This window comes from Sparus aurata, chromosome 12 (assembly GCF_900880675.1).
Source record: "Sparus aurata chromosome 12, fSpaAur1.1, whole genome shotgun sequence".
Classification (NCBI taxonomy): domain Eukaryota; kingdom Metazoa; phylum Chordata; class Actinopteri; order Spariformes; family Sparidae; genus Sparus; species Sparus aurata.
This window is the reverse complement of record NC_044198.1, coordinates 17312317-17331817: the sequence shown is the minus strand read 5'-3', so window position 1 is coordinate 17331817 and position 19501 is coordinate 17312317. Positions and strand designations below refer to the sequence as shown.

At 43.9% G+C, this 19501-nt stretch overlaps 1 protein-coding gene across 13 annotated transcripts in view; it reads right to left on the bottom strand.

The window, feature by feature from the left end:
• Positions 1-19501, bottom strand: part of dnm1a (dynamin 1a) — a 58615-nt gene that overhangs the window by 2514 nt on the left and 36600 nt on the right. For 5 of the 13 annotated variants that reach the window (XM_030435617.1, XM_030435624.1, XM_030435615.1 and 2 more), the window contains 6 exons: positions 4890-4999; positions 3971-4082; positions 3631-3645; positions 3065-3235; positions 2724-2965; positions 2335-2538 (listed from right to left, as the gene is read on the bottom strand). In XM_030435617.1, coding sequence (XP_030291477.1) covers positions 2335-2538; positions 2724-2965; positions 3065-3235; positions 3631-3645; positions 3971-4082; positions 4890-4999 — 854 coding nt within the window. Of the gene's footprint in view, positions 1-1432; positions 1470-2182; positions 2220-2330; positions 2539-2723; positions 2966-3064; positions 3236-3630; positions 3646-3970; positions 4083-4889; positions 5000-19501 lie in introns of those variants that run through there. The other 8 variants (XM_030435626.1, XM_030435618.1, XM_030435619.1 and 5 more) reach the window with 4 other exon arrangements.

Genomic DNA, 19501 nt, shown 5'->3' with positions numbered 1-19501 from the left:
GTAAACACAGACAACCACCTATATCGTGAAGTAACACATGGAAGGAAACCCGGAAACACACACACAAAAAAAAACACAAAGATATCAGGATACATGGCCACAATGCAGGTAATGTATGTTTGCAGTCGGGGCCGAATGCAGGCAGAATTATTAAACAGTGTAATCAGTTTAAATATTCTGAAGTCTGAAAACAGGCTGTTTAATCAAAAGGGCATAAATCTAAAATACCCTACAAAACAGTAGCTCCCAGCCTCTGGGTCTCAATGAAATGGCAGGGGCCTCTATTTAAATAACAAGTAAGCATATGAAACATTAAAGAATAGTTTTGTATTTGCTCAGAGCTGGATGAAAAGATTGATGCTAGCCTCATGTCTGCACGGCAGAGAAGAAGCTACGACTGCCGACGGCCAACTTTGACAACAATAGCACTGAGATATAACATGTTATTTGGTGTGTTTAAGAGGCAAGTGGATCTTGGCAGCTTTGGACAGAGCCAGGTGTGTGTAGCTGTTTCCCACTAGTCTACAATACAAGATACATGGCATTTTTTTATCATAAGTAATAAACGAAAGAAAAGTTTCTGAATTTTACCATCGCCATATTTGAGAAAGACATAATGTAGTCAGGTAATCCTTGATAATATAACTAGAATTTTTATTTATCTTTTTATTCAAATGAAATCTGGGTTGATTTTAGCATCTATAGTAATCCGATTACGTTATCTTGATTGCATGTAATCTGTTACTACCTAACCCTGGACACTACTGTACAGATATTTATCAGTGCCGAGCTTTTCATCCAGCACTCTCGTATTTCCCAACATGAACGTACTGTTCCTTTAAAAATGAAAACAATCGATTTTTAACTTTTAGCTGTTTTCTAGAAGACAAATGAAGGTTAAACTATCTGATATTTTACGGAGAAAAAAAAGGTTTGCTTGAGATTCACCTGTGGTGCCGGCTGCCAAAGTCTGTAACAAACAGTGACCATTATTCTGAAGGACAACATCCGACACTTAGGGATGGGTGGGATGTCCTGGCCCACGTACATCACACACAACATCGCCACAAAAACGATAATAATCTTCATGTTTTTGGACATTTGAGTTGACTCCTCCTGTCTAACCCCATTGCTCCTGTAGTCTGAGAATATGCCCCCTCTTCACCAGACACATTCTTATATATCCCCGCCAATAAATAAAAATAAAAAAAATAGCATCAACTCCAAAAATGCTTAAACACTGACGCAAACACGCACGCGCCATCTGAAATGGCTGTGTGTTTGCCCATGCAGCGCTCTGAGAAGAGAAAAAGAAAAAGTGAGAATAAAGAAGATGGCATGCAGCGAAAGGATGCCTTCTGAGAGGAGAAAGAAAGAAAGTGAGGAGGATGATGATGATGATGTTGATGATGGCGGACAGTACCCAACGTACCAGAAACGTTAGTCCTCATTGGTCAGTGATAGTGATTCTGTAGAGGGAACAATAGTCATGTGTGGGACAGAGGTGTGGTGAGAGGAAGAGGGGTGAAGAGGAGGAAGAGAGAAAAAAGGGGGCGCAAACAGTTACAGTGCAGGAAATGACCAAGGTCACGTGTGCTCAGCTCTCACTTTAGGACAGACCCGAATATTAGATGGAGGAAGTTCACTGCTGAGGATTTTGATTGAGGGTTTTATTTTCTGATTTTGAGGCTGCCAGTGAGAGCTTTGCTCAGCAACGTTAGTGTCTCCTTCAGTTAAAAAAGGCAAGCCGCTACTCCGACAAACGAAGATGTCCAGGATAAAAAAAAAGTTCACAAACACAAGGCAAGCACAAAGCAATTTTTACAGGTGCAAAGGCACATTACAGTTAATGGAGAACAGAAAAGTCCCTTTCTAACGCTCATTCCGGTCCCTGACTCGCTTTGGACCGCATTTAAGGGGCGTAAGCGATGAACATGAGTGGAGTGGTATAGCTATCGCTAGTGATGTTCGACAGCGTGGTGAGAGTTTAAGTTGGTGGCAGAAAGGTAGAAAAATAAATGCATGTGAAAGGAAGAAGTCAAACGTTTACCCACACCAAGAGAAAACGAGGGGCACGGTCCACTGAGCGTGAGTTATATTACGGTCTATCCATCTATTCAGGGATCTATTCGTCTATCCATCTATCCTCTATCACAACCAGATGTCTTTCACTGTCATTTACCTCCTGTATCCCCTCATCCAGGTGTCTTCACATCCCCCTTAGTAACAGAGAGTATCCACACTTCAGGTTGGCTAGCTTGTCATGACGTCATAAGCTGTGGTTTGGATGTAAAAGGGCGGGTCGTCTTGAATACCTCTGACGTGTTCACTCACCTGGGCACACTTGGGGGTGCGCGGTTAGGCCGGGAGGGCACGGTGGGCGGCGGCCCGCTGTAAGGGTCCGGGGAAGCGCCCGGGCGAGACGGAACAGGGGGTCCCCCGGCAGGAGGAGGCCCAGGAGGAGGCCCACGAGAGCCTGGGCGGGCTGGAGGTCCTGGTGGAGCCCTGCGGTTCGGGGTTGGACTGGTGGCTGGAGACCTGGAGGAGAAGGGAGGAAAACATTGAAATCCGGCGCCTGAAAGGTTATTCCAGTAATTTACCAGGAACTATGTGTGATAGAGGCTTAAATAAATTAAAACAACTTTGCTGTACATAGAGTGAAGCATGTGACAGAAGATGTTAAACCAAAAAAAGCTCTCTGTTTCCACCAACCGATGACCTACCTCCCTCCGGAGCCGCCCCGCTGCACCTGCAGCCAGGAGTCATCCACAGGAGGTGGCATGGCGGTGGTTACAGTGGACGTGCTGATGTCACCAATGATGCTGAGGGCCTCCCGCAGGGCGTGGTACATCCGCAGCATCTCGTCGCGATGCGTGGCCTGCTCCTGAGACTCCTCCATCAGCGAGTTCTGGTCACCACACGAGTACAGCTGGGCCAGCAGCTCTGCGTTGATGAACTCCTTAGTCTGGAGGAAATGAGACGGATGTTTTGTGTTTAAGTTTAAAGTTTCTGGCTTGTTTTTTGGGAGGTCTATGTTTGAAAAAATACAGGATAGAAATCTGACGTTGTTAATCATGAGGTGCATGATGGTCTTCGGCATCAAGTCGCGGACAGTCTTGTTGACGATGGCCATGTAGGAGTCGACCAGGTTACGAATGGTCTCCACCTGCCGCTCCAGCTGAGGATCCATGCTGTGCATGAGGTTGTCGGAGCCATTCTCCTCACTGCCCTCGCTCTGTGGAGATGAATGAGGGAGGCAGGGACAGAGGACACGGAGTGAAACTTCAGTTCACAAAAGAATTCAAGGGGCGTAGACACAATAAGAGAGACAAAAGTGAGGCACCATCACCTGAGAGTTATACAGCAAGAGTTATATTTCAATAAAAGTATTTCTTTTGTAGTTGCACTACTAGTTACATGAACATAGTCTCATAGATCAGATAAGAAAACACCAATTATATGTCGAGGAATAGCAAATAGAAGTTTTCCTGCTAACTCTGAAGCGATATAGGTTTGTAAACACATAAAATGTCAAGTAAAGTCTCCCAGAATATTTGTTTTAGGGTGAAACGGTGAATAAAAGACACAAATATGATGCAAATAAAAGGCGCGGACAAAGAAATGACATACCTTTCCTTCCTTGTCCTGTGAGGTCAAAGAGCGATGGCGAACACAGACAGTGAAAGAGGACAGAGACAGCGTCACACGAGAGACTTGACAACATTAAAACAGACTCCAAAGTAACGTCACAGCAACAGTCATGTAGAAAACAAACAAACCAATACCTACGTCTACTTTTGTGTAGGTTAATCATGTGTAACTCAAAATCACGTGGACACTTTCATATCCAATCGTTAATGGAGAAATATAACTAACCATACGCATTGCAGGACATTTCTTACATTTCCCTGCCCGTATCTTTTATGTGCATGCGTAAAAAGAAAAATAACCCTTTTAAAAAAGATCGTACCGTGACCCGCTCAGGATAAACTCCGGCCCTGAGGAAGGACGCCTTCCAGGCATCGATATCCTCCTGACTCTCACAGGCCAGCTCCAGCTGACGGTAGTCCTTGTACACGTTCCTGTGATCAGAACAATGCTCAGTGACGATCTCAGTCTTTTTATATATTATTATTTTACATCCGAAATGTGTCCCCTGAGAAGCTGTATCAGGTGGAAAGTGACTAGGTACGTCTATATATATATTTATAGCTACTTCTAGCTACTTTTAACTCCACTATATGTATTTAATAGATAAAGTTTGAGATTCAATGTACAAAACATGTGATCGTGCCACGGACGAAACTAAAATATATAAAGCTGTTAACATTTGTTTAATACAAAATCCAGTTCTTATTATGTGTTAATTCCAAAAACGACTGACAGGAGCCAGTCTGCGTGATGAGTACTTTTACTTTTATTACTTGAAGTCCTTTTTTTCCCTTTTTTATTGCAAACAATTAATTAATTAAGACTGCTAGTAACGATTCTATTGTTTTTATCGTGTGGTATTCACCATGTGCTTCTTCCATTATTGCCTTGTACTTGAAGCTTTAAGACTCCATTACCACTTGAGATCTCTTGAATTCAAATCATGAAATGTGGGTTCTACAGAGCTAATTCTAACACTACAAGCGTCTTGTCACTTGATTTGATGTTTCAAGTTTTTATATACAGTTTCGGTTTTTACATGACATCATCGCTTGCAATCTGAAACAAACAAATCATCCACATTTTGCACATGGTTTCGGAGGTTTAATATCAACTTGGCAGGAAAAATGCCACCGTGACACGATCAATGATGTGTATCAGCTGTGTGTCTCTGCTGTGTACTGATATGTTTGTCTGTGTGTGTGTGTGTGTGTGTGTGTGTGTGTGTGTAACAACACCTCTGTTCGGTGTTGAAGAGGGCAAAGATATGCTTGCTGGACATGAAGCCCTTCTCCACGTCGCGCAGCTTCAGGTTGTCCACCTGCAGCATGTACTTCTTCTCCTTCTCCTGCAGGGGGCGAAAGAGAAACACACGGATTATTGCACACGTCAGGAAGAGAGAAAAAAAAGGGAGACTCCATGGGTGAGGAATTTAACTGGAGAGTAAAAATGGTCAAGGAGATTACAATTATTCGCGCTGCCGCTGTCACTAAGTCCAAAATTGGACAAAACTAGATAATCTCCTACTTAATACGTACACTTAGTATATTGTGATTTTGGGATAATCAATTTGGGAATCAGCCATAGAGAAACAAGAACAGATTGGATTAAGAGAGCAGAAGAGAAATCAGATGAAAGAACTCGGGGGAAATCAGGACTAAACCCCCGCTCATTTGAAATTTAACAGCAGACGTAAAAAAAGAAAAAAAAAAGAAAAGGAAAGAGAGACGAATGGGAAAGTCGTACAGTCCCCTCGTCTGTGGTTTTGATTACAGTTGTGCAGAGTGAAAAAAAAAGAGGAAAAAAAGGAGAGCAACAAATGAGAAACACACACACGTTGAGAGAGCGAGAGAGAGAGAGAGAGAGAGAGAGAGAGAGAGAGAAACCGCGTTCCAGTGTAGAAAAATCTCATGTACTTGTAAATCTGCACACAACATATGACATCCAGACATCCAACTATTTATGAATCAGGGAACCTCAAAGTTCATCAGCTCGGTCTGACACATGCCAGCATTCTCTCTCTCTCTCTCACTCTCTCTCTCTCTGCCCTACTCAGTCAGAGTCTCTCACTTCATCTCTCTCTCTAACACACACACACACACACATGTTGTGGTTAAAAACCTCTCAAAGTCTATTGTTACAAAAGGATTGCGTGCGTGCGTGTGTGAATGTTTTACTATCGACAGTAAAATTAGCGTTTGAAAAAAAAGAGGAGCCAAATATAGCTCAGGGTGAGTGAGTTTCTATAAACATACACTAAACATACACACAAACACACATGCATACACAGGAACACACACGCACACACACACACACACACACACACTGCTTTGGTTGCAAACAGCACCTTTGAGCGTAGTCTCTAACTAACCTTAAAACCATCTGGATAGCTAACCACGGGCCTGCCCTGCCCAAACCCAGTGTGTGTGTGTGTGTGTGTGTGTGTGTGTGAGTGTGTGTGCAAGAGAGAGAGAGTGAGACAGGGGGGGTTGTGTGTGAGACCAAACTCCTTCATCAAAGGATTTATGACCTGCGCAGCCAAATGGTCATATCCCCTAAATGCATGTAAAAACTCTCTCTCACACACACACACACACACATTTGGCAGCAGCGCTACACCCAGGTGCTGTACAAAAAAAAAAAAAAACACACTAAACAAGCAGTCGCCCCAGACTGCTTGCTGGATGCTGACATCATCATTTATGGTGGCAGCGAGGGCGAAGAGGTCCCCGTCCTTCGTCTCTAGTTTGTTCTGTTTTTTCTCCATCTTTGCTCTCTCTCTCTCTTCAGGTCTTTTTTTTTTTTCTTTTACTCTTTCCCCTTGTTCCCTCGTCTCTGGCTTCCCCTCTCCCTGGGAGTGAGCAACCTTGGACTGATTCATACATTTTCCTCTCCTCTGGCCAGTAAATCCAGTCAGGAGAGTTGGAACGGGGGAAGGAGGAAGGGAGAAGGGACGGGGGGGGGGGGGAGTACAGAGAAACTGAACTAAATCAGGGACGGAGCAGGCAAAGTAACGTGATGATAATGATATTGAGACCAAAAAGACCCCCTATCTGTAGGTTGTGACTGAGAAGGAAGAGTAGAAAAATGATGTTTGAAGCACCTACAGACAACAAGAACAGTCAGAGAAGAAAAACCAGACGCAGGAACACAACGCAACCACTTCTGGAGGGGTTTCCTCTCTCAATCAGCCCAACTTGTATGTGTGTTTTTATGTGTGTGTGTGTGTGTGTGGGTGTGTGTCTGTGCGCGTGTGTGTGCGCAGTTGTGTGTGTTGAGGGGAGTTGAGTGCTTTCCCATATGCTCCCATAAAAAGCCAGCCAGCAATAGCAGACGAACGTACAGATTTCAAATGTTAAGAGCACACACACACACACACACACAGAAAAAAACACAAGAGAAAACAATGTCAGGCGCACACGGACACACAGACGCACACATGACATGCATTTACGAGATACATGTGTGTGAAGAACGTGGACACACTTTGTTTGACCTTGATTTTTACTTTACAGATCTCTGGGAATCAGCTTCCCAGAGACAGAGGGACACACGCACAGAGCGAGGTATGGATGTGTGATGGCAAAACCACTACCGAGCTGTCAGGAGACTTCCCTCGTGTTTGCATGAATCACCATGGAAAGTGTAAAACAAAGTTTTGCGCGTAACACGGACACGTGGAGGAGCGCGGGCTCGCAGGCGCAGGACAAGATTTCGACAACATGTCGGAAAAAAAAATTGTGAAAGACACACCAGCGATCCTCCCGCTGGAATCCTACCTGACTGTGGCGTTTCCATTGCTTTGTGGTATTTCGATTTCAACTAACATTCCTTTGGGCGCACGAATACGCAGCATGTGACCATTCATTTAAATCGGCGACTACGTAGGCACCACACTGGCGCACGTGTCGACTTGCTGTCGGAGGCGAGAGTGAAAAAACACAGTTGGTCCTGGAGTATACTGCAAAAAAATAGTATTGAAACCATTTATTTACAAATATTCAGTACTATTCAATACTTTTGTCAACACTATTTCAGTTTCCAGCATATTAGGCAAAACTAACAATAGAGAGCTGAAGTAACGCCCCTTCCCGTTGACCCTGTGGGACCCCATGTCGGAAAAACTTTGTGTGTTAGCGAGCGGATACGTTTCCCAAGCCAATACAGTCGCAGTTTGTCATAAAACAAGTAAAATATGTAGTTTTGTCAGAAGATGATGAAATAAATCTGGTCATATTGACAGCAGCGGTTTATGTGAAAGGAGAGTTTGTCAGTTCTGTGAGCTGCTAATACACAGGAGCAGCTCCACAGTGTTTAAGTTACGGGTTTTGGTGACCGTTCAACAGGACGACATCACTAACGCAACTGCTGGCTGTGTAGTCTTTATAATTACGTCTTATATTTAATTAGTTTTATGACAAAATGGTGGCAAAGTTGTCAGTTTAAACTCTGAGGCTTGTCTCACACGGCCACGGCTGGTACTCAGAAAAACTGATGAGGTGATTTTCTCTTTCCTTTGTCCAAAATGACAGCCGCTTTGACGGCTTGACAGTTTGTGACCGCCGGCTCAACCGGCTGACTTTGCTACAAGGCGCATTATGCTCTAAAAGCAGCCACCAGTGACGTGAAGGCCTGAGTCACAGGCAACGCCATCACCAGGCCCGAGTTCAGCTGAGACGGATCAGTTCGCCCCGCTGCAGCTTCAGCCTGCAATGTTCGCCTCGTCACCAATCTCTGGTCAGAACTGGGCTGAATGCGAGAGTCCTGCAATGAATCACACCATCAGTATTTTCTTTTTTTTTTTTTGGGAAGTGATTTAGAGCGGTGTTGATTTAACTTGCACCAACTGTTATGTCAGTATGATAAGAAAACAATCCAAGCTGAGATTTATTGCGCGACTAATACGCTCATACAAGAGCGTACGTCAGCGCGGCTCTGCTTGTGTCACATCACCCGTAAGTTGGACACACAAGAAAACACACAGTGGCTGAAGATGCCCTGGGTGTGGCCGCCACTGAGGTTACAGCGCACCAACCACCGGCCGAGCTCACTCACTCATTACGAGGCAGCGTGTCAGCCAGGTGCCTCAAACGTGAATGCATTCGCAAAAACGAAGCTCAATATATTCACGCTCAATGAAACCATCGCTCTGGATAATTCAAAGACCTCGCAGGAAACAGTTTCGACAAAATTGTTTTTATTTTTTTTACCCAAGAAATATTCCCATTGATGGGGAGCTCTGCGGGCTCTACACAATCTTTCCAGTTTGCTGACCAACCGGAGTTCGCTGAGAAAACATGCCTTTTATAATTTGAGTGACCTGAGCCTTTAACTCAGTACACTCTGTTTGAAGCCTTTTAAAAAGTTCAAACCCACCCCTGCTCGTAAAATAGAATCAAACAAATTACTTTTACTCGCACCTGAACCACATGTGTGATGTGTCCCGTTTTTTTTCTTTTTTTTTTAATCACACGCAAAACGTGTTGGCCCAGGCAGTGCACTTGGTATTTAACCTGTGGTGTTTGGAGCGGTGTGCGAGCAAAGTACTTTCCATGGTTTTGTTTTGCTTGTGAGTAATAGCAGGCTCATTATGAGGAGCCAAAGGAAGTTCACTCCCGCATTCATAAAGGCACTTCACCACTCTGCACGCCGTCCAAGAAACGTCTCGCAGACTCGAACGCCGTTTGCAAAATGTGGATGAAATATGGCCTCTCTTTCTCTCTCACACACACACACACACACACACACACAGACACACACACACACACACGTGGGGGACCTTACACAAACCGTATCCAATTAACACTTTGAAACAAATCTGAGTAGTTTGGTGGGCAAAACCGAGAAGATAGTTGTTTACGGCATCCACGTTGTTTTAAGAGGCTGCATGTCTTATTGTGTGTGTGTGTGTGTGTGTGTGTGTGTGGTGTGTATGTTGATGGGAGTCTTGATAGAAAAGTCCTGGTGACTTGGGCCATGCATCAAAGGGCTGCGGAGAAGCCGCACGGCATCTGGGAGCAATAACGCTGCTTCTAACCCTTCATTACCACAAAGACTGGGCCCTGGGTGGCAGCCAACGGCAATTTTCACAACCCTCCTCCTCACCTCCCTCCGTTTTTCTTTCCCTCCATTCTTCTACCATTCCCCCTATTGAGTTCTGTCCTTAAAGAAAGAAAAAAAAGAAAAAAATCAACACAGAGAGCATTTCTGAGTCGAAAATTAAAAAAAAGGGAAGCTTGTTGACCCTTGTCGGTGCCCAATTAGAAGAGTTTGGTCCAGTTAGTTAATTCATAAAGAGCTTTCAGCAAATTTGGCCTGTCCCGCAAATGGCTCATTAAAAAATATTCCAAACATAAACGAGACAGATAATGCTGATTCAAACAGAAATCCAGCTAACGCAAGCAAAAAAAGCGAGTGTTTGTTCTGTGAGTAATACGCCTCTGAGAAGCAGCATCTGAGGAAACTTAACTCGACTTAATGCTGTTTGGACTTTATTTAAAGTAAGGCCACATGTTGCCAGAATTTTTAAATCAGGAACAGCAAACTATTTAGCCGAGGGAGTTACGTTTGAGAACGGCTAGATTGGAGCTATTCTAGGCGAATGTGTAAAAACACACAGCTGTTGATGACTCATCGAGCTGCACGGTTGTGCAATAATGCTCGTAACAAATCGCCTCGGGCGACCCGCCAGCGTCCGAGCTTTCTAATACTTCATATATCATGGGAAGTGCTACTTGATAGCAGCGCCGACACAAAGAGTTTTCCGGCTTGTCTAATCTGAAATGTCCAGTTTCACAGGGATGGAGACATAAATTCTCACATTTTCCGTTGATGAAACCGTTTGGAATTTAAACGTATGACATGTTTTGTTTGGCTCTTCGTCGCTTCATCTGTCTTTGCTGACTCTCAGAAAGTGACGGCCTCGACGCTTCGCTCAGCTCTTCCTGTGGGAAACGAGCGCGAAACACAAATAAACGTCTTCACCGAGGGAGGAAACATGACAATGACACATTCAGTCAGCGGGAAGGTCGGTGATACCTTCCTGTTTAGCAGCTAATTGCCGAGCAGTTAATGATCTGCCCAGCGTTTACCTCCGCAGAGGGTCGGCGTAACAACCTAGAGGCTATAAGCGGGACATGTGATCAATCACCGGTGACCACCAAAGAGTAGGAGAAGGAGGGTGGGGGCGCCGCAGCCCGCTAACCACATAAACACGTGAAAATCCCCACACGTCTGGCGACTGCTGTCTCGCAGAGGGCAAACTCCGGAGAACCTGTGTGTTTAGTGTCTCTCAGTAAAATACAATCACAGCTACGTGGTGGCAACAAAACCAAGGATGGGGTTTTTTTTGGAGCAAGCACGGAACATATTGTTACACTGCTGAACTATTTTTGTCATAGTTCACTTATTATTGTCCTTGTTGTTGTTTTTTTTCAGTTCTCTGTTGCAGTTTAGGTGACAGAGATAAATCAGTGAAAGTAAGAGCAGATATTTCACTTCACTGTTGGGAGGAGGGAAAGAAACATTTCTCAAGAGCGATTCCTAAAGGGGATACCAAAGGTGCAGACAAAAGTACTGATATACTGAATGTGTATAGAGGAAATGCCGATTACTAGGCGTACTATTAAACTACACTGTACAACGAAAGAAAGTTTAAATAACTTCAGGGTGGTACCAGCGTGTTCAAAAAGACGGCTGCTGAGCACAAATGTTTTGGGCACGTCAACGCACAAGGTTGTGAGGAGAAAAGAATGCAGGCATGAATGTGTTAATGTGTTTTTGTTCTCCTAAGGTATAAATAAATAAAAATGTCAGATGCCTCATTCAGCCCTGTCAGCAGGATAGAATTTCAGCTGACTTCGTACTGACATTACCACAAAACGTGTCGTATCGCTCACGTGTTTATTGACCGACTTCATGTCAGGAGGTGCAGCGGGACGGTGGATATTTCAGACTGAACGCGGTGTTTCAACATTTGTAGAGGTGACACCAATGAATACGTTTTTTTCAGGAGAACCTGGGACATCTTTTATCCGTGGAGTTTTTCACGAGACCTCGGGACATCCACAGCGGTGTGTGTGGCGACCAAAACAAAGAGCTATTTTGAGCCAAAATGCCACGTTTTCCTAACCCAAACCAAGTGGTTTTTGGTGCTTAAACATAACTCTTTGGCACAAGAGAAAAATAGCATCTTTTGTTTGAAGTTAACTTTTTTGCAAAGTAGGTACTTAGTATGGTCAGCCAGCACCGCCAACACACTCCCAGAGACTGCTGAGACCGCTGACACCAGGTTGATGGGGGGAATCAATCTTTAATTCATCAATACATTATTAAATTAAAATGATGTTTTCATTGATATAGGTTGTTGAGGGGGACAAATCTCTGTTTTCTCCAGGAGGAAGCTGTTTCTACTTGTTTTTTTTTAAGTATTTTGCCTTCTTTTTTCTAACTAATACATTTGTGAATGTAGGTAGTTATTTGGATCTTGAATTACGAGGTGATGAATTTGATATAACATTCACAGACTGTGTAGGATGATACTTCTGCTGTTCCTTGTGTATTTTTTTGTGGTTTGTTTATGACTTTGGATATTAGCTTGGATGATAAACCACACCTGCCATCATCGAGCCTCTCAGCCTGTTGTTGTGTACGACGTATCAATACGGGTGTGATCATCTATCTTTCAAACAGTTAGACCTAAAGGAAGATCCAAGTGGGATTGAAACTTTTTCTTTATTAAAATAGTAAAGTAGATATGTGTTTTCATCCTTCTTCTTCACCCGTGTAATATCTAACTGTGAGTTTTTCTATACTCATACAATATTAGTGTGTGTGTATGTGAAATCTGTGTCATAATGACAAATGACGCCAGTAAATAGTCTCTTTGTTTTCACATGTCAGACAAATATTATGAGATGTAATGGCGAGTGCGAAAAAAGAAAAAAGGGCATTGATAAACTGACACGTTCACATCTGAGGAGCACATGTGAGTTAAAACATTCACATATGCAAACCGACATGGAGTCACACACACACGGGGGTTTCACGCGCAGCTCTTCTTGGGAACGGTTTCACGATGGTAAATATAGATTGTGTGTGTGGTTTTACTGTAACAGATTCCAAATCAGGGGAAACGAGGGAGGAAGTGACCGTAATTCCGTTTAACTGACACATCGCAGTCATTTCATCATCGGAGCTGCGTGATCCAGGCACAGTAATATCTAAATGAACTGCGAGAGTGGTTTTTATAGGTAAACCGACTGCCAGGATATAAAATTTGCACTTCTAAATCAAACTTGTTCCTCGTTCTACAAAGAGGGAGTGTTTTTTTATGACAGGGTTGTGCCAATTGTGGGCCGTTCCAAAAGGGTGGAGAGCTTTTTTCCTTTTTTTTTTTTTTTTTTTTACTTTACACATTTACAGTAAATCTAGTCTTGTAAAACTTGATATACATGAACATGAAAATCTCTCACTTATGTCAAGGTTAAAGCCTCAGTTGTATCTCATTCAGGAAGTCATGGAGAGGTGGCCATTAAAACAAAATATAAATATCCAACGAATAGTATCAAGTATAGATGAAAATATATATGTATAATATATGCACCATGGGAATATGTTCTTTAAAAGCTATAAATCAACCACAGAAATATTAAAGTCCGTGTCATGTGTTATTAAACACATGCAGTCGTTTTTAAATGTCTGTCAATCCTCCTTCAAAAGGAGGCGGCGAGCCTGCAGAGTCTCACATGCACATGACAAAATTACACACACGCACGCACACACAGACACACACAAACACACACACACACACACACACACACACACACACAGACACACACGGCAAAGTGTGTATACAACATGCCAAAAGACATTCAGTGCACACCGGCGTGGTCTCTTTGTGTCCGTCCCGTATTGGTAGGCTTTGTTTCTCTAATGACTTTTGTATTGACATTATGTATTCGATGTGTACGAGGGGGAACAATCAGAGGAATTTACAGAAAGACAAACATACATTACTCGTTTATCTCATCAGTCAGGCGGGATAAACTTTGAATTATCCACAAAACCAAACTGTGTACCTCCCCGGCTCCCCCCCGACATGCTGCGGTCGTCACGAGTCTCCTGTTTCTCTTTTACAACCTCGAAAAACCCTCCTCTCCTGTTTTTCTTTTACAGCGAGACACAGCGATCGGTCCCTTACTGGTTTTTTGCACCACTGTTGCCATTTTTTCCATCATTTCGTCAATTAAATCTTTCACTTACGTCCTTTCTTTTTGCTCACTTTCATTAACTTGGGTGGTTGGAATACACTCAGCTATCCATTTCTAACTTTGATTCTGCCTTTCTGTTGGCTGTCTCTTTTATTTCTGAGCCTGATGTTCTTTGCATTTAACAGGCTGCAAAGACAGAGAGGCCAACTCGACCGTCACTGCTTGTCTTTACCAGTGTCTTATCATGAGTGTGTGTGTGTGTGTGTGTGTGTGTGTGTGTGTGTGTGTGTGACAGGCGACTTTGCATAAACGTGGGGAAAAAAAGCAAGTTTTATTTGAGTTCTTCCATTTCATCCAAACGTAATACTTATATACCATTACATTTTTCCACGTCTGTTTGTTGATTGGTTGGTTGGTTGGTTGGTTGGTTTGTCAGTGGAATTACACAAAAGCTACTCAAAGGATTTTCACAAAAATTGGGATGGAGGATGGGTCTCTGGCCAGAACAGTCCCATTAACTTTCAGTGAGGATCCAGATAAAAGGAAAAAATCAGGCATATTTAGGTGGCTGGGAAATTAACGTGGATCGAAATAAAAATCCAGATCTAGTTTTACTTGATATAATATTAGGCTTTATTGAATTACAGTGGGGACTTAGTGGAGGTATGTGCTCTACTGAGTGCCATTCTAGTTTTAAATCTGTAGTTACCAGTAAGGACTGAAAAGCTGTGTCCACTTGTTGTGTCTCACATTTTCAGATGTTTTGGATTTAATTGGCAGTTCTATAAACTTCAGGATGGTTTCATTTAAAACAACTATTTATTTTGATGGCACACTGTCTTGTAATTGGGTGATTGGTGTCTCTGTCTCAGCCAATCCCCCCCCCCCCCCCCCCCCCATCACTGTTTCTGCACTATGCAACTAAGTTTTGTTTGCAGTTAGCACCACATGTTGTTTCAGCCTGGGGGATTTTGTAATTACGACGGCGGCATTGCACTCAAAAACTGTGGACAAGAAACCAATTTCTACATAAAGCTGCTTTAAGAGAGCTAAAAGAATCCAGCATTTTACGGGCTGCAATTTACTGTTGAATCATTCTGTCAATCAGGAACCCAAAGTGACGTCTTCAAATTGCTTCTTCTGTCCAACAAACAGTCCAAAAACCCCAAAGACTTTATTGTCATTAATGACAAGCAAAATCAGGAAATCCAAATCTCTAAGAAGCTGGAACAAGCAAATGTTTGACATTTTTGACGACTCACTTTCTTAAAATTGACTAATTAATTACTTCACCAATCTTTGCAAAAAATTAAATTAAATTTAAGTAAAGCCTCCAGATTTACCTTAATTTGGAGGGGCTCCGACCCTTAGGTTGGGAACCAATGACTGGACTAGACTACCTTACAGCATAAATAAGTTAAAACTATAGCTACACTTTGACCAGCTACACTGCTGCTAACACACCGATGCAGAATGATGTTATAGTTTCCTGGTAATACTTTACTTCTTATTTTTCTACGGTATCTGATATGATTAAGACATTCTCAATTTTGTTTCTATTTTAGAAAGAAATAATGGTTGGATACAATATTAAGAGGGAGACAGGACATAAAGTGAAGCCACAGTGTGGTCGCCATTCACGCTATCCAGCGAGCACAACAGCAATTTGACATGCTATCTCTGGTTTTGAAAAACGATCAGCGAGCTTTCAGTGTAACTCAGCTGACTGATGACACCCGCATGAAATACTGGGGATCACATTCTGGGGCCGCCTTCATGGGTTTGGCTGGATTGTCGCACACACACTCTCGAATAAATCTACAGCACAGCGTTCACACGATTAGCAGTCGCTGCTCGAAAGATACAATTACACCCTGCGTAAAGTGACGGAGCCGTTTGCCTCACGCGCAGTCGGAAACTTGAGGTTTCTCATGACAATATTAACGACCGGGACGGAGTAACACAGAATCATAGGTTTTACTGAGTGAGTGTGTGTGTGTGTGTGTGTGTGTGTGTGTGTGTGTGCATACTTTCTCAATATTTCTGGCTTTACTGACTAAGAGTTCGCAAAGGAAGCCGCCTGCCTGGTCATCCAAACAGTGGAAACAATGTTGGTGCGACCGCAGCGCTCCCCCCACCCACCCATTAAAATTCACTCCTTCTAATCCCTACACCCGAAACTTAACTGCATCAAGTAACGAGGACCGACTCCCATCGCTCTCTCTTCTCCGGCTTGTCCCTCTGCTATTTTTTTTCTCATTTAAGTCGCGGCTCGCGGGGGCATCGTTTTTGCCCTCCTTTTTTCGCCCCACGTCTTCCATCTTTTTCCTCTCTCACTTTCCCTCCATCCCTCCCAGTACTGCTGACTCGTCTCTCCCGGGATCGTGCCTGCTTTGATTCGGAGCTCAGGTCGGGGCTCAGAAACCATAGCTAAAACAAACACACGGCCTTGGCCACCTCGGCACACACACGCACAGGCAAACACACACACACACACATATATATATATATATATATACATACACCTGGAAACGCTAGCATTGATTACTCCTGTCTGCCAGAGGTTAGACACCTAAATGTATGTGTGTGTGTGTGTGTGTGTGTGTGTGAGTGAGTGTGTGAAATGAAGAAGGTGAAAGAGGCAAACTTTGGCTACTCATGTCTCAACTGTGAGTCACACACTTTTCCTCTTCATACACACACACACACACACACACACACACACACACACAACCTCTTTCGCTCTGGTTCTGATTTACCAGTAGTATGTCACCCTTCACCAGCACCCCCCCTCCGTGTGTGTGTGTGTGTGTGTGTGTGTGTGTGTGTGTGTGTGTGTGTTGGGAAGGCTGCAGAGCTGCATAAAGGGCTCTTTATTCGAGTCGGACAGGGAGAGGAAATCAGCTTTAGAAGTAAAAACAGAGGGAGCAAGAAGGAGATGGAGACCACAGGGCTGCACATCTGGAGTTATTACAAGGCTTCCTCCCGCTTGCCAAGAAAACGCCGACATTCCTGCCCCTCGCTACAAAGACCACGGAGCCTCTACTCTCCTCCAGCCCCACTCCTACACACATCCATCACTCAAAAACCACATTTTACGCTCGCATGTACCATAAGCAGGGATGTGCACATGCACTGGGTGGAAGGAGAACGCACAAATGCAGACGTTCCCTCCCCTCTGCAGCCAGCACTTCAGTCCCATTCCAAACTTTACAACGCGCACGCCAAATGAATGTGTCTCACTTCCTGTTCACCTTTGACCTTCCACTTTCTCCAAGAAAGACAGAGAAGGAAAAAAAAAAAAGAAAAACGAGAGAGGAGGAGGAGGAGGAGGAGGAGGAGGGGAGGAGGGGAGCCAGACAGAGGGTGGAGGGAGAGAGGAAGAAGAGAGGAGAGGAAAAATGGGGGGCCGGCGAGCTCCTCCTCCTTCTCTCTCCATATCTCCTCTCTCTCTCCTTCCCTTTTTCTCCTTCTGGCTCTCGAAGGGGAAACTTGAGGGCCAGTCCTTTGCCACGTCGAGCCTTCAGCCGGTTCACCTCGCTCACTACCGGAGCGGTCGTTTTTTTTTTTTTAAAGCTGTGCGAAGGTATTCGGAAGACGAATCCAAACGAGTAAAAGTAGCGTTTCCAACACGGATCGGCGTGGCTTTCGCGGCGCTGTTGAGTGAAAAGGACGTTGGGAGATGTTTCGGGGGCTAAGCAGTCAAGAAGGAAAGAAAAGAAACATCAGCCAAGAAGAAGAGACATCACTGAGGAGAAGTCGCAAGTATTCCCTCTGCAATTTCTTTTCCCTTTAGGCTTGTGTCGAGGGGGTAAAAGGTTTACCGCTGTTAAAGTGGGAGGTGTTGGGTCAGAGTCTGATCTCTGACTACAACTATTCACTGATCAATTCCAACCAAGAGAGTTTAAGACCACTTGGAGACCAAAGATCTGGCTTTGGGGTGATTCAGTTTTTTGGCGACGGCTTCGTCTTACCAGTTATTTCAAACTGTTTAACATCTCGTGAAATATGCTGGTTTTTATTTATTTCTTCTTGACCTGGAGGTCAGAGGAGGGCAAACCAAGTTTAAGTTCTATACATCTGTGCTATATGTGGTATGACCCTATGTTTGTTTATGCATTTATGCTCGTCTTTCTCTTTCTGTGTATCTGCTTTTTAATCCATTTCCATTGAGAACATTTTTTTTTGCTTTCTGATGATCAGCTGAAAGAAAGAAATGGATAATGGAAGATTTGGCCAATAGTCTTCTAAAAAAATACACAGAAAATTCATTGAACACATTACTCTTCAACGTTTCTTTGAAAAGTCCAAAATCGTCTGGTGTTTCTCCTACAGATCTCGGTCAGGAATGCGGCTCCTCACAGCGGGACTGTCGTTGAATCTGCCAGTCCGTGGGTATCACATCTGTCTAACCTCTCCTCTGCCTCAGCCTTCACCTCCCTGCCGGCCCCCCTTCATCCATCCCTCACATGCTGTTTTCCTTCAGGTCCGCACGATCGGCCTTGATCAGCGCTTCGTAAGAGTCGGACTACGAGAGATCAAGGACCAGGGATCTCAGTGAGTAGAGTTTCAAATGTCTCATACTGGTGGTGGCATCTGTAAAAAAAAAACGTTCTCCACAGCATCCTTTCAGCCGCCCAGCCCGCCTGCCCAGTGTTCAGACTACCTGTTCAGGAAGTAGTGGTTGTACAGTAGTCTGCACATTGGTTAGGCTGGCCGGGGAAGCACGGGACGACTCACAGAGCACTCCAGAGGGGCATCCAGCAGGCGCAAGCACATCGGGCTGTGGGAGCACGCAGCACCACCCCTCGTCCATCTGGGCAAGCCTAAAATATAGCACCCGAAGGCTCCACCGCAGAGGCCTGGCGTTGGATTTATGAGTGACAGATAGCTAAAGTCCCAAAATGTTTGAGTTCATCTTGCTGTGTGAAGATTTTTTTTGTATTGTCTGAACAAATCATGAAGCCCGGTGAAGATGCAAATGTTTGAAAAAGTTGAAATAAAATGAATTGGATATCTATTTCACGCTGTTTGTTTTTCCTTTTCTCAAGCAAAGTTGCACGGTCTCGGAAATGAAACTCTAAAAAGGGAAAAAAAAAAAAACTGGAAATCCCACGTCGACATTACAGATTTACACTCGTGTATTTAGTGTTTGTTTTCTTCTACAAACCCCAAAAAGTTATAACTGAGAGCCGAGATTCCCAAAAAAAGTACAACCGCACTGAAAAAAGATAACTAAAACACACAGTACACCCCCAACATCGCGCTGCAACTCCTGACCAACATGTACAATTACGTCTCAGCCTTCCCTGCATCAACTTGTGGCCGCTTTACCTCAAATGACCATGTAATGTGCAGAGAGGCAGGAAGCCACCATACAAAAATGCTGAAAGCGGAGCCACTCTATCATTGTCTGTTCGCCAGTTTTACGAGTCTTTGTATAGCTCTCCCCCAAAAAAAGACAGAAGATTGTCTGTGGCTTCTTAGTGTTTGTAGGTGACGTCATGAGAAACGCTGCAAGTTCTAGCCGAGAGCCCCTGCCTCGTTTTTTCCGTTATGTTTTTCTTTTTCTACCTTTCGCCGGGGCCGCAGTTTGTACTTCCGAGCCCGCCTGTCTTTGATAAGGTGAAAAATGTTTT